Genomic DNA, 15,845 nt, shown 5'->3' with positions numbered 1-15,845 from the left:
TTTAAGAAAGAAAACGGCGGATTTCCGCTTATCCGCGGAAAATTGCCATCCCTGCTTAACGTACGATAAGATGAAATATTATTTTTAGAACACACCAGGCCATAAATTGGATCGCGGACGATTTACCGGGCGAATGCTGGCACCAATGCAATACTCTGCTGCTGCAGACACATTTACCTTTGCATCAACACACACACACACACACACACACACGCGCGCACACACACACACACACACACACACACACACACACACACACACGCACACACGCACACACACGCTCTGAGCTGAATTTTGGTCGCCGAACTGTGAACGAGTTCCAAACGGAATCTTTTGCCAGATGAGAAGCCCGCGAGAGCAACAACGGAAACAGCGAAAAGGCGACGCGCGATGAGGAAGAGCGTGGCCGTGACGTCACGCCAAGTCTCGCTACTTGTTTGTGGTTTTTTGACTGGCGCGCGGCAATGAAACGAAATTGCATCCCGTGCGGGAACAAGGTGTGAATGTGCGTGCGTCACTCTGCGTGTGGTATTGGGCCAAGGGATGAAGGGCACGCACGCACCCCCCCCGCCCCCTCCAACACACACACACACACAAAAAGCGATTCACAGTTTGTGTCACAAGTTCACACACGTTTCTGTCAAGCGTGTTGCTTCACTTCAAACTTGTTGCGACGGAGTCGGCCAAACGATAATTAAAAGCGCAACGTGAGCGCACAGGACGTGCCGAAAGTTTAAGTTGAGTGCGGTTCATGGCCCGTTTCCTAATTTATCATCTTCCAGACAAGTCACGTTAGCAGTAATGTTGCATTCACCACCTCCAGGGCATTTTATCAACGCCCGGGCTCCAAATGACTATAGTAATCTCGTTTTTCGCGGTTAATGGGGACCAAAACCACCCGCGATAAACGAAAATCCACGAAGTAGCGACCAATTAACATAAATAGGTAAAAAAAAATAATAACAACATTTTCAAGTCCGCAAACGGTCCGCGAGAAGCTGCAAAACAACAGCGAGTCACATAGAGCAACATATACAGTACTGTATATATACAGTATATATATTTTTTATGTTTGAAAAAATCTGCGATGCACTGAACCCGCGATAAAGGAACCGCGAAGTAGCGAGGGATCACCGTACTGATGTTTTGCTCGCATTGCGGCGCGCGCGTGTGTGTCGAAGTATGCGTGCATGCAGATGTGCAGGCGCTAACGGTAAATGTGGCCAAAGATTATAACTTTGACATGACAGTTTGGAGCGCCATGCAAAAATGAGAGCGTAGAGAAAAACCACGCGACGCTAAGAATAACATCTGCACGGAGAAGCAGGCACGACAAGAACGCACGCCCACCTTTGGTTTTTTACTCGTGTTTGAAAATATGACTTTTTTTTTTTAGGGGACGTCTTTTGAAGGAAAAAAAAAAAGGATTCTGTGTCTGGTCACGATCTGATGTCGTGGAGGCAAGTTATTCAAGTGTTGTGTTTTCTGACGTTGTCGCCACGCTTTGCCGTTAAGCGGTGCTGAAACAAAAGAAAATATCTTATCTGATTTGACGAACATTTATGGAGTATACATAATTGGAATTCAGTCGCACCAAATCTGTAAAACTAGCTCGTCTTTGAAGGACACCTGGAAATGGCTTGAGGGTTTAAAATGGCCGCTTCAGACCAAAATGGCAGATTTGCTGTGTCTTTTTTTTTTTGGCATCATTTTTGTGTTTTAAAGGAACATTTTAATAAATGTGTGCGACACAAGAGGTCACGTCGAGGAAATGGCGAGTGTGTCTGTCGGAGCTGTAACACTGCAAGCTGGAGATTGAGGTAAAGCGCGGGGGGGGGGGCGGGAAGACCTGTTATGTAATCCCGACCCCCCCCCCCCCCCCCCCTCCCGGCCTACTGACTTTCACTTTCTTGGGTGGTGCAAAACATTGCTGAACATTGCATCACATATTCAGAAATATTCAGTGGGCAAACTGGTCTTTTTTTTTTTTTTTTGGCAGTTATGTCGACTGCTTTAATTAAAAAAAAAAAGGGACTCACCCTTGCAACAGGAGGTCCGTGGTCATCCTCGTATGTCGACGACCCTGCAAAGAGAACACAAAAATACCGCGTTGAATTGCGCCAGTGTCAAGTGAAAAAACACAGACGCTAAAGTATCAACAATTTTTTTGTCTTTATCCAGAAAGACAAAACATTTTTTTTTTGCTATCAAGGGAACATTGATTCTCGTTAGCATGTCGATGCTAACGTTTTTATTTTTTAATTTTTTTAAAAGCATCTATCCATCCATCCATCCATCTTCCGATTCGCTTTATCCTCACAAGGGTCGCGGGGGGTGCTGGAGCCTATCCCAGCCGTCTTCGGGCAGTAGGCGGGGTGGGGGTGGGGGGGGGGGACACACACCCTGAACTAGTTGCCAGCCAATCGCAGGGCACACAGAGACGAACAACCATCCGCGCTCACACTCACACCTCGGGACAATTTGGAGTGTTCAATCAGCTTGCCATGCACGATTTTGGAACGTGGGAGGAAACCAGAATACCCGGAGAAAACCCACACAGTCATGAGGAAGACATGCAAAGTGCACACAGGAAGGTCAGAGCTGTGAGGGCGCTACCAGTCGCCCACATTTTTTTTTTTAAATAGCAAGAGTCAAAAATATGTTGTCACTGTCCAATCGAAACATGCCGACCAATCGGTGCTTATTTATGAATACATTTGTAGACAATTATTTTTTTTAAACTAAATAAATAGAACTTTTCATTGGACTGCGACGCTGCGTGTTGTTCCATCTCCAAGCGCTCCTCCCAACGGGAGGAGCACATACAGTTGACCAGTGCAAAGATGCTCAGTGTGGGAACAACTGAGCTCTTTCAAGGATTTTTCATCACCGCGTCTGAATGGAGGCGCTGACTTCAGACAGTTGCCTTTTCTTGTGGCCACAATCAACACTCGTCTCTCTGTTTTCTTTTCTTTTCTTTTTTTTTGGGTGGGGGGAACGTCCAGGTGCTGGTTGCGGCCCAGAGGGACGGCGCTCGGTAGTGAGGGAGACAAGTTGGCAAGCGAGCAAGGGAATCAAGCTGCGAGGAGAGGAAATATTACATAAGAGAACAATCTCACTGTGTTTCTCAAAGGAGATACACATCCACACATTTGCTTTACACACAACCAATGTTCCCCCATTTGGCAGCTCACGCGAGCGTCTTCGCGAAACCAACATGAGTGCCAGTCGTGGTGCGCGCTATGTGGTATAATTTCGCCGAGGTTATCGACCCAGATGGATTTTAAACCAATCCCGCCCAGCCCTGACAGTGACCTTTTGATTTATTAGCAGCTCTTTGAGGTTGGCCTGGTGACAGGAACACACTGTTTGTTATGTTAACGTCATGCGAACAACAGTCAGCCTACTCCGTACAGGCTGCCGATGAGAGGTGGGATGGGGTTGGGGGCGTCCCTGCGGTTGTTGTAACGACGGATCACTTTCTGGAGTAATTTATGGTTGGGTGGAGCAGCCGGGACATTGCTGACATTATTAGCGGGAGTGCAGTCATTGCTGTTTGTTTTTATTTTATACAGTGGCGTGAATGAAACGAAACATATACCATGAATGTTCATTCAAAAAGTTAGTGAGATATAAAGTTACCTGGATCATGAGAAAAGATTTTGTCCATATCACACCTCTAGTCTACAGTATACATTTATACTCTTGGCACATGATTTAAAACATGCGGTGGGTGAGTACCGATACCTTGAAATTTTGTGTATCATAAGTTCTAGTGGTATCGGTACATAGTATCGGTATCGGCGTGTACTCAAGCAAGAGTGAAAACTTGTACTGGTAACCGCTCTGAAAAAGTGGTATTGAACATCCCTACTTGAAACCGAAAAATAAATTAAGTACTTGATAGAAATGAAATCTTTAACACATCTGTGACCATTTTCTATACGATAAGGTCTATATCCATAAAGCAGAACCGATAGATAAATGCAAAACAATTGACATTTAATGTCAAAATGAATCAGTTGCAACTACGCATGGTCTTAAAAAATATATAAATATGACTCGTCACCTGATTCCAACTCAATTTGACCACATGGGGTTCAACAAAGGTCTCAGAACTTCAGAGTGCTGCGAACACAATTTTTTTTTTTTTTCCTGTGTGGTTATCATCCGTAATGACGTTGAGGTCAAAGGTCAAGAGGGGAAATGTCTGCAGGCGCAGCACGATGCTGATTCAAATTCCGGCCCGTTTCCTGGTTATCACCCAGCAACTAATGAAGACAGATTGAGCCTCTTAGTATATTTTTTAAGTGGGGAGGGAAACAAGTCAAACATAAACATATTTGTGTGCGTGTGAGTCAGGAAGTGACTGATGGCCGAGCTAAGTGGAATGTGGCAGCGCGCAGGCACGTAGCTAAAAGCCTAATTGGATTATTGGGTCACAAGATCTGTGGCTTTGCTTCTGGCCCGCAACTGCTCGGCCCAATTAGCATCTCTATCAATACAGCCACATAAACCACCGCAGCTCATTAAAAAAAAATTAATAAAAAACAAAACAAAACAGTAGAGCACATAATTTTTAAACCAGCCGTTAAATTTGATTATGATCGCTGTGTGGGAGTTTTCAAGGCTCCTGATCTAATCTAACTAATTTATTAGGTTCCGATACTTTGACACCGATACCACTTTCGAGCGAGTTTCAAAACCATGCAGTCAAAGGTAATGTTAGTTATGGCATGGCGCTCATCTATAAGTGATATAACTAGATCACAGCCAATTGCGCATGGAGCCAATCCGACCTCTTCCTCTGGTCGCTGGAATGCTACGCCAGGCTACGCCGCGGGACCGTAAACGTCTATGACAGCGACGCAGGAATGGTTGATGATGAGCGTGATGAAGCCAAGCGGACTCGCAAGGTCACTGGGCTGCTGCCCTGGAATGTTCCGGTTGTGTCCAAGCCGATTACAGGTTCTCCGGCGAGTGTCAACGTCAGGCGCTTCTCAACTTTCACCACATGCTGCTGTCTGGAGATTGTGTGCGCTCCCTTTTTAAGACAGACAGAAGTGCGGAAGGTCTTTTTTTGCGGGAGGATTTTGGAGAACTCTTTTTATAGAGGAAATGATAGTTTCCACGAATATTCTTGCTACAATCATATAAGGTGTCTCCTAGTGCATGCTAGCCACCATCGAGTACTTCACATTGTTAATGCGGGCCTACCAAACTTGATTCAATCCCCATTTTGCTCTCTTTTTTGCTCAAAATGGGGTGTCAATCATTCAAACTGACCAGAGTCAGGAAGCAAGAAGCTAGCAAACAATGGATAATATTATGCAATAAAAAGCTGTAGCTATATAGGCGATCGAATAGCTTTGTATACCTTTACTCTTGTAAACTTTAGAAACACGGCCATATGCTTTTCGTAAACGTTTAGGCCACAATTGACACCATATGCAAACACACGAGATATACACAGGCATGTATGTTTGTGTGTTGCCACCCCACCCATTGATTAGGTGTGTCGGAGGAGCAACCGCAAAACTCCATCCATCTCCCTAATTACAGAACAGTCACGGGCCATGCCGACTCTTCCCCACTCTGCATCAACACGCTGTCATGTCAAGGGAAATAAAAATTAGATACAATTAAAACACGCCGCGTCGTCACTTCTGTTTTTGCAGGTGCTGAAGACCACAATGTCGAACTGAGACGACATTTTCTATTTATTTCGGGGACTTGGTTTGCGACCACTGAAACGGACCACCGAGCATAGCCGTAAAATCCAACATATGGGAATCCCAAAATAAAACTCCCGTTTATGGAACGCAGTCCTCCCCCAAGGCCGGTTGAGTTGAATGAGTTTACATCCATTGTATAGCATTTGTGTCCTAAGATTCCCCTCGCACGTCAAAGCAGAAAAAATCTGAACGACAGCTCACGTTGACTCTTTCACGGTTACTACAGTGGACATCTTATGTTATTAGGTTATAGGGTGCACGAAAGGATTAAAAAAACTAAAAAACTAAAAATACTCATATACTGTACTGCCAGTCTGAAAAGTAGTAACTGCCCCAATTACACGCTAACGTTTGGCTACATTTGTGTTTCAAGCCATCGGTGGGGGGGGGGGGGGGGTGTCACTTAAGCTCAGTCGTTTTGATTTCTCCAAATTCAAAGCTGTCGCCAAGTCATGCAAAGAGGATAAAACCAAGTGGTTACACAATAGTAGTCACTGGTGGTCGAACCCGTTGCTACACTGACTGTGCATGCATGAGGACGAGAAACCACCGCGGTCTTGTTCTGACAAATAGCGTCGTCATAAAAATGACTGGGGATCAATTGGTTAAAAAGCAAAACAATACACCAAGTCATTGAGACCGTCCGTCAACCAAAATGCGCTTCACATGCTGGGAACTTGAAGAATGAACTTCATTAGCGATGTGAGGAGAGGGAGTAGAATTCCCCCTTAGTCGGTCACGGGACACATGTCAGGAAGTTGCCGCGAAAACACAGGGGAGACCGACGGGAGAAATCGTGTTATCATATGGATTTGTGAGCTGACGTCAGCGCGAGATTAATTTACTGGCAGCTTCCTCAGTGGCTTGACATTCCTGGCTGAGCACTAAATAAGACATTTTCTCAATTTATATGGATGTGAAGTGTCACTTGAAGTAGCGTGAAAGATGAGTAACAGTCTTAAATCACATCAAAATGTGCTTAGCATCCCGAGCATCTCATTTGCTTAGCGTGTAGTCTAGACTAGCACAAACAAAAGCCAATGGAAAAAAAATACATAGTTTACCCAAGATACATCTCAGGACGAAAAAAAAACTAAATGACGAGACCGCTGCAAAATTATATTATAGCATCTTTGGTTTTGATATTTATTAAACGATTGAGTGTAATAAACTCAAACACTTTTTTCGGGGGAGTTTGATTCGATAAACTACGGACAACATAGCTTCACAAATCCAAACACGTGTTTTCATTCATCTCTGCTATCGACGTCTATAAATAGCACCCGGAGTCAAATCGTGTACGAATGTGGCGGCCAAAGCATTGAAAAGTCGGAAACGTTTTGGCCCCTCACAGTCGAGCAGAGAAGAGTTTGTACGGCATATGAGGAGCAGAAGTTGACAGAGCGAATGGCGAACGGCATGAAAAAAATAAAAAAACAGATTCAACGGATCGACATAGAAATATGATTACGACTACAATTCTACGAAACACCCACACACAATCAGATGTGAAGAAAAAAAAATTGTGTTGCATTTTTTGAAGATTGTTTTGCATTTTTTGACGATTGTTAACCCGTTCACGCACAAATAATGATAACCTGATAAGCTGTCCACTGGAGATTCTACACACATTCTCTCCTCCCATATTAAGGACTATTATTATTATTATTATGATTGACATAGTGTGGCGATCGCTTGTCGACTGCAAGGAACTCGGTAGCTCGCGCGGCGCTGCTGTTCCGGTTGGCAAACGGGGCTCGGCAGTAAACAAGACAGCCTGTGAACTGGGATTGTTCCAATCACTGGTGAGCGACTGGTGTCGCAAAATGCAGTTAAATCGGCTATTTTTGTGCCTGCAGCCACTCCGTCAACAATGGCGGAAGACAAAAAGGGGAAGAAATGGGGGAAAACAATGAGGGGAAAATCTGAGCGGCCAGATGATGAAAAATGGCAGAGGATAAAGGAGCAACGCGACACATTGCTATGATGGAATGCAATGACGGCAGTGGAAGGAGGAGGAGGCGGGGGCGCGGGGGAGGGCGCTAAGATTGTAGCAGCTCTCCAGAAAGACTTTTCAAAGAGAAACATGCACACATGTGAGTTCCTTTTGATATGTCGTTTAATTCGTTGAGCCTTTGTAAGGTAGGATCAATCAAAGTAGCAGTAGAAGAGCTGAATAAAGTCATCCGGACAATGTAATCCAATGTCTGTGCGCTAGGATACAATTGAGGTAGTAGACGTCGATTTTCCGTAATTTCTGGTTTTAAAAAAAAAATGTGGGAATGGTAAGGAAGAAAAAAAAAAGCAAGTCTCGTGTGCACGTGTGTGTCAGCGTGAAAGCCCGCAGCACTGGCTAATTACACGGCGCGCGGTAGCGCAAAGCCCGGCTTCATCTGGTAGCATAAATTGCCATTTGATGGAAAGTGCTGTCAGGCTTCACGTTCGGCCGATGCCAGGTTTAGCCAACCGCCTTTGGGGCGGGGAAGAAAGCCACTTCCTTGTTTTGGCTTTGCTTCTTTCGGAAGAAGCTCAGGACAGAAAAAGGTGAGCATGTGCGATTTTTGCCCACAAGGCCGTAAAAAAAATATCATGGACAAAACACAGTGATTTGCAAGGTATGTGAACAGCGGACCGCATTTCCACAGCGAGTGGCGAGCTCGGGACTCATCGGCACTAAGAGGTGACTCTTAGTGGTCAGGCATTGGGGATAACAAATGAGTTTTTCCACAAATAAATGATACTTCATCTCAATTATATACATTACAATATCTTCCAAATTCTATCATGACTTTCCAGGCTCGTGCTCAAAATTTACTTCAGGGAACACCTAGTTTTTTTTTCTTTTTTCCACAAATAGCTAGTGACAGTTTAAGGGTTAATCCAAATGCAGAACAATTTATAGGCACAGTATAATACGATACATCATTTTTGTCCAACCTCATATTTTATTTGGGGCTAGGCCTTCATTTTTTTACACATTGTTTTGAGAAAAAAAATAATTACATTAATTAATATATATAATATTAATTAAAATAAACATGAATAAATCATGACAATGAATGTTTTGTCCCATTTTTAACAATAATCCTTGTTTGTGCAAAATCTGATTTTTGTTTTTCCATTCACATCAATGTTTAAAAAATGTGAATAAATATTACATCATATTTTGAACAATTTTAAAACTATATTCCTTCATGGGATGACTACACAACTTTTAAAAAAAAAATTTTAACGGCTCACTAATTCTTAAAGTAAAAATTGTATTTGAGGTATGGCATCTATTTTTTAAATCATCTCGAAAATCTGTAGTATTAAAAAAAAATCCCAAAATAATTAATAATCAATTTGAAATTTTTAAATTTAAAAAAGAAATGCTATTGGCCAGTGAGCAGTACATCGTGAAGTGACGGATGCACCTGGCAATCAAGTGGGGGCATGGCATCGATTCGAGTGGAGTCCCTTATTTGAGGAAAGAGAGCGCGTTCATGTGTAAGGTCACTCCCGCGCCTGCAGCAAAAGCCCACAGGATGTGTGCACGTGTGTGCATTTTCAGCAGAAGCACCTTGTAACCCCCATGACTTCATCGGAAAGCCTCCTGAGAAGAAAAAAAAAAAAAAAAAAGAAAAAAGGTCCACGTTCACATTTTCCCGCCTCTGTTATTTTCCTCATCAAGTGCCAAATCAAGTGCGAGTTCTGTATGGGGAGCACATGTCAGTGACGGACGGGGACTGGGTGAAGAGGAGGGGACACATATTTTTGGGGAGGGAAAACATCCGAATGCTAATGAATCAAGGCCCAAACGGTCCCGATTGAAGATGGAAGGGAGACTTCAGAAGATCGAGCTAAAAAGGCAACATCCCCAAAATAAAACAACAGAACGCAGCACTCACTTCCAAGAACAGCACGAACGTATTTATGGACGAGGCCTTTGAAGGAGGGCTGCGGACGGTCAAAGTGTACGCCGCGCTTTCGAACATCTGTCTGAATTAAAGGCGCGGGAGGCCGTCAACTTTGCAGACGACGCACATAAACTAGGACGCCTATCTTTGTATTTCACGGCCGATTTAATGCAGATTAAATCCGACACTTGGCTCCGAAAAGGCATCAATCAGGCAGAAGCGTTTATGTCGGCGCTTGACAAGAAATCCATTCGTGTGACATTAACAGAGTGTAATGAATACGCTTCAGTACATACAGTGACAGGACGCAACTCGGAAAGCATAAATGCCCGGGAAAAAAACAACAACTTGGAAATAAGATGTCTGGAGACATGTTCAATTCGCCGTATGACTCGATCAACTGAAAACACAGGTTTAAGCCTACGCCCTCCAAAAAACTGATTAAAAAAAGGTTCTTTTTCAATAAGAATATGTACAGGGGTGCCTTACGAGTGTATGATGGCAGCATAGTTGCGTCAAAAAAATAATGCAATAATGGGTGAAAATATATATTTTTTAACAGTAAAAAAGATATCTGAGAACAGGAAAATCCGCATATGCCGGCCTGTAAACATGGGGCGTCGACTGTACTCAAGTATAAATTCTTTATCCTCTGCGAAGAACAACATATTAGTGCTGTACTGATAAGTTCAGAGGAGTTGAGTCATCTCACCGAAGCCAACATCCATCTCTTTGTGTTACACTGCCCCCAGGTGGTCAAGACAGACATCAGATTGAGAAGCAAAATGGCCATTCAAATGATGCAAAAACAATTTGGGTCTTAACTTTAACAAAAAGTTATCTTACTACAATATAATTTTTCAAATTTGAATATTATAGCACCTTATATTTCCTTATTAAAATACACATTACAACAACCTTTTGTTTTTTTTTGGGAGGGGGTAGTGAAGTTTCATCACTTCACATCATGATATCAAGTGCAACAAAAAAAAATGGATAGATTCTCATGCGCACATCACAGATGTCCTACCCTTTCAACCCTGCCCTGATTCAAATGGAGCCAAGAAGAGCTGAAATAAAAAAATTAAAACATTTAAAAAACCCATTATCCAACACCCCCCACACAAAGCCACATATGTGTGGAGATTCACCCAAGCAGACACTAATTATGAAGCGTAAAATGACAACAGAGTCCTAAAAACAACCCGTCTCACTTCATTTTGCAACCTAAAAGAAAAAACAAGCCTTTCTTTTTCAAACCTAACGTTTTCACATCAGCCCCTGGTTTCACTCGCTAATCTTTCAGCAATTCAGACAAGAAACCGTGGCATTTCGCTAAGCCGAATTTGAGGACGCCCTGCCAGACCGCATGTACGAGACAAGAAATACGAGTCCATTGAGGGTCGGTCATGGGGGAAAGCTAAGTGCTGCGTTTGAAGCGCTTGGGGGAACTCAACTGAGCTCTGTTTCGGGTCAAGGCCGTCAGGTGCGAAATGTTGCCCCTCCCCCTTGGCTGCGTTAGGGCAAGATTTAACGCCACACGTCACGCGTGCACACTGACGCACTGTACTTGTCGACCGGCGCTGCTCCGACAGAGGTGGCCTTTGCCGAGCCTCCTCGCGGCGAACAAACACGGCGGTGGATTCATGCTAATGTAGCGCTAGCACATACGCGCACTTGTTTGTTTTTTTTTTTGTTTGTTTTGTTTTTTTTACAGAAAGAGTCTCGCGCGGCGGGTATGATGCAGACCCGCTACAGGCGGAAACCTGCGATTGAGAGCCACCGTCATATTCTGTTGAACGTTTGATGCACTTTAGCACAGACTCTGCGTAATTGCGATGTCTTTGCCGGTGAGAGATAAGCAAAAAACAAAAAAAAAACAACTGAGACCGGCCATCAGACCCGACAGCCCCCGTTTTGATCCAGCAAACGACGCTCGCAATGGCTTGCGGCTTTCCTGCTTCTGTAAAAGTCAGAAAAGCCGCGGAATATTTGCGGTGGTAATAACCCATGAGGGCCCCATTCAGACTGATCCGACAAACCCTTTATTTACTTCACCCGCTGGGAGCGCTCAGCCCACCTCCCCCCTGCCCCCTCCCCCAAAAAAACAGCATGGGGATAAACTCAATGGAGGGTGATGACTACAAAGTACGACGACTCCCTGGAAGGCAATAAAGCTAAGTGGAATTTGAAGGCAATTTCTTACATATGTAATTTAGATCAGCATTCAAAAGCCTGTTAAAAACAAACAAACAAAAAAAAGTGTCCAAAACTGTCTTCCAAAGACTTTTTGAGGGGCGGGGGGGAGAACTAAGAGAGAAATCGTAACTCAAAAAAACAGCGTGTTGCTTTATCATCTCGACATTCTTTCCCCAAAAAGGAACATTTAATTTCTTCCAGGCATGGCAACAAGATAATTTACAAGAAAAAAAAAATTGCCTCATTTCCTCAAGTACAGTAGGAGATGTCTCTCGAATACACAAGCAGCGTTCCTTCACACTATCCTGGTTTCATTATTCATGTGCTAAGTCAATAAGTCCAGTGAACTCCACACATTTTAATTTTCCTTCGTTGGCGTTGAGCGAGCTGCTTAAGCATTTGGTGATGAACTGGACAATGTTAAATTCACTTAAAAAAAAAATAATAATAAAAATAAAAATCCTCCAGCGCGCGAGTGACGAATGAACAGCTTGAAGCAAGCGCGGCGTACAAGCAAGACAGTTTTTTGTGTTTTGTCAGAGTGATTCGACAGTCTCCGATTTCTCGAGTGAGAACGGGTCATCGGGGAGACTTTTGCAAAAACTACTCGACTAAGTTCAAGTGTGTTTTTTAAAAGCATGTGGCGAGGATTCGACGTGGATCATTTTTCTCTAGCGGTGACTATTCAGCGAGACATTTGAAGAAAACAAAACATTTCTGAGGAACTCGGATTGATCGAGTCAAGCGCCCAAATGTAATTAGTATGGAATTTTCCTTTTTACGGGGTTTCCAAGTTCCGTGTTTTCTGCACAATAAGGCGCACCTTGAATAAATGGCCTCTTTTAAAACAGTTTTCATACTGTATATAGAGCAGTATAAGCCGCATAGAATAGAAAGCTACAAAACTGTCTGCGGTTGCGCTGTGCATCCACTAGATGGAGCTACGCTAACGGCATTACAAAACAGCTTAATTAGATTGAACCTTTACAACTGCTGCAGCTGCAACAAAGCCGGAAGTGGTCACAAACATGGACGTGAAAACGTATAAATACAAACGGCATCGCAAAACAAACGAAAGACTGAAGTTTTGTAGACAATCGATTCAACTAAAAGGCACACGAACCTCGTGGGCTCGCATACACAAGGGGCTCAATGTAGCGGAAGTACGACACGTGAGCGTCCCATCTAGGAAATGACCGACGTGAATATTTTGCTCTGGCAGCGGAGGACGCGGATTGCATATTCGGCATATTCCGAGGAATCTAGCGGATCGACGGTGGAAGTTGAGTGGAAGGGGTGACAGATGGCTCGTCACCACCGCCAAGGTCCTAAGACCACAGACGAGTGGAGCGAGGGGCTGCCAGGTTGTTCTGAGCCAGATCGATGGAAACGCTCCAGAGCCGTCAACCGCCGCTTTACCAAGATGCGAAGCTATGCTTGAGAGAGAGAAAAAAAAAAAAAGCCAAACATGTCCTACAATGACTTTTGACTCCTTGTTTAGAAAAGCTTGCTCTTTGGAAGCCACCGGATTTGGAATTGCGTTCAAGACGTCGCCTCCAAACATCTGGGGAAAAAAAAGCGGAGGAGGGAAGAAAAAAAACAAAACAAAACAGCACACTTGTGAGTGTCAAACAGGACGCGGCACGGGGGGACCCATCTCCGTCCTGAAGTGTGACAAGTGATGGCCGGATGAGGATTTTAGCACTCGCCCTTACATGGAGGAGGTAACGATGTGTCAGGGACATTTTTTTTTAAATGCGCTACACAAAGGTTGGTTTCAGAGGAAGAGAGAAGGAAGCATTTTGAGACCGAGGTGCGAGCTTTGCTTTCCGCGGGGAACGGCCACATTCCTTTGGAAGAGGTCAAAAATGCTCCTCGCTGGCTTTTCTCATAACAAGCCGTGTCCCTGCACTTTCACACCAATGACTGCACTCCAGTAAAATGCGCCACCAAAAGGACAATATGAGTCACGGTTAGCCCCATTAAGCTCTTTTTAATTTTTTATTTTTTTTAATGAAGAAAGTGTTGAGTATGACCTTTGTCAAAGGAAAAAAAAAGAGAAATGCAAAGCTGAAGTCGAGAGGGACCCAACTGAGGATGTCGACTAACTGCATGGCGGTGCTGCATTGAACATCGAAGTTGAAAAAGAAAAAAAAAAAAAACAACTGCATGGTTGCCGACCACAATGCATCCCAAGGGGTGCTTCTGCGATTGCTTATCATACTGACCGCAAAACTAATTACACTCGCGTCTTTATTTTCCCTCCGACGGAACATAAATGTACACAACCGCAATGTATCCCACAGGACTGAATCACTATTTGTACGACACAGTCATCGAAGAAGCAGGGCTCTTTTTTTTTTTTTCCAGACTCCATGTGTTAAAATGTAACTGGCATGATTCTGTTGTTTGTGTGTCTCCAGCGGGTGGCAGAGGAGGGCTTTCCCTTCAGTATGCACACCTACTGCACATCTTAATAAGGCATGGATTTAAGGCCGGTCAAGCCTTCGTTGGATTATTCTTCATCCTGCTCATTTCTGAGTGGTGCCACGTCGTTTCTCGCCTGGTTTCTGCATTTTGATTGTTAAGTATTTTTATTGTGTAAATATAGTCTCGGTTTTGGATTTGTCGCGGTTTGGCTGATTTCTTGTCTTTTTAGGGCAAGCTATTTATGTGATGTTTTCCTAGCCAGCGTTTTTGGTTTGACTTGCCATTTTCTTGTACTTTGTTCAGTCTTGCGTACTTTTGTGTAATAAACTATGTATATATTTATTTTTTTCAAAATCCGTTTGAGTCCACGTTTCTAGAGTCCAATTCTATTCTGGAACTGCTACACTCATAAAGTAATTCATCAATATGAATTTGATAGGGGAATTACTGACAAAGTAATTTAGTAAATATGGAGATGACCATGCTAGCTTGTGGTGCTAACGGATGAAAATGGCATCTCAGCCTCTTTGTGACAAAAGGACTTTGACTTTTGGCTCTTCTGTGACTTGTGTTGCGCATTTAATTCTATTTGACTGTGACGTTGGACAAAAGGAGGACTGAGTGCGAATGTAGACGACTGTACCGTGCTAGCTCATTGTGCTACCTGCCAAAGTTGGACTTTCATTTTGCCTGGAGCTGCTTTTGTGTCTACAACAACAATAAAAAGCCATTTCGATAATCTGACTGGCGCTGAGGCATTTGAGTCAATTTGATTGAAGTAACGCTGAACGAGACGTCGTCTGCTATGTTAGCTTATGATACTTAGCCGCCTATTTCTGAGTAAAGGAGCGATTTGGATATCCTGGTACGGTTGTCTTGCATTGGAGTCCGTTTCGATTGTGATGTTTGACCAGAACAAGCAGTAACTAAAGACGACGACCGCTATTTTAGCTTATCGTGCTAGCCGCCAACCAGTGTCATTGAAGGGATTGTCGCGGAACTTCAAAAGTAGCAAAGAGAGACCAATAAATGCCGATCAAAATAGTTGGTAATTGTTTTACACGCTGTGGGATACATGGCGTAAAGCTCCCGAGTTCCCAGCAGACCCAAATCCAGCAAGAATCCCATCGTTTCATTTCGAACTTTGGCCTGATCCGTCCCTTGTAAACCTTAGTCGGGTTCCTCCAGTTCAACTCATCTGAACTCACAAGGGCATGTATGCTATATAAAAACATAAAAGCCAGCGCCTTGTGGTTTTACCAACACGGGTGGGGCACGGTGGTTCCATCTGTATATTTAAGGCCGCTATTTTCAAAACCACTACTTATTTCTTTGCGGTAAACTCAGCCGAAATAGAGAGAGAACGACAACGAGGTATGCCCGCCGTGAGGAGTGACCACCATGTAACACGGTCCGAAACGACCACCACCCTGCACGGTGAGAACCCAATTCAAGGAGTAATGACTGACTTTCAAGACGTTTGATCCTCTCAAAATAAACGGAAAGAACGGAAAACAAGCGGAAGCGGCAACATGTCGCCAATACTGCGAGGCAATAAACGGGAGGAATGTTGTAAAGGCAA

The 15,845-nt window shown here is 43.7% G+C and overlaps 1 protein-coding gene across 1 annotated transcript in view; it reads right to left on the bottom strand.

The window, feature by feature from the left end:
- LOC147187810 (uronyl 2-sulfotransferase-like) overlaps positions 1-15,845 on the bottom strand; it is a 33,644-nt gene that overhangs the window by 12,998 nt on the left and 4,801 nt on the right. The window contains exon 2 of the mRNA XM_086101094.1: positions 2,040-2,083. Coding sequence (XP_085957220.1) covers positions 2,040-2,083 — 44 coding nt within the window. The remainder of the gene's footprint in view (positions 1-2,039; positions 2,084-15,845) is intronic.

The sequence above is a fragment of the Hippocampus guttulatus genome, chromosome 20 (assembly GCF_054856545.1).
Source record: "Hippocampus guttulatus isolate MCC_2025c chromosome 20, RoL_Hgut_1.0, whole genome shotgun sequence".
NCBI classification, from domain to species: Eukaryota; Metazoa; Chordata; class Actinopteri; order Syngnathiformes; family Syngnathidae; genus Hippocampus; species Hippocampus guttulatus.
The sequence above is the reverse complement of the archived record's forward strand: the minus strand, read 5'-3'. Positions and strand labels throughout refer to the sequence as shown.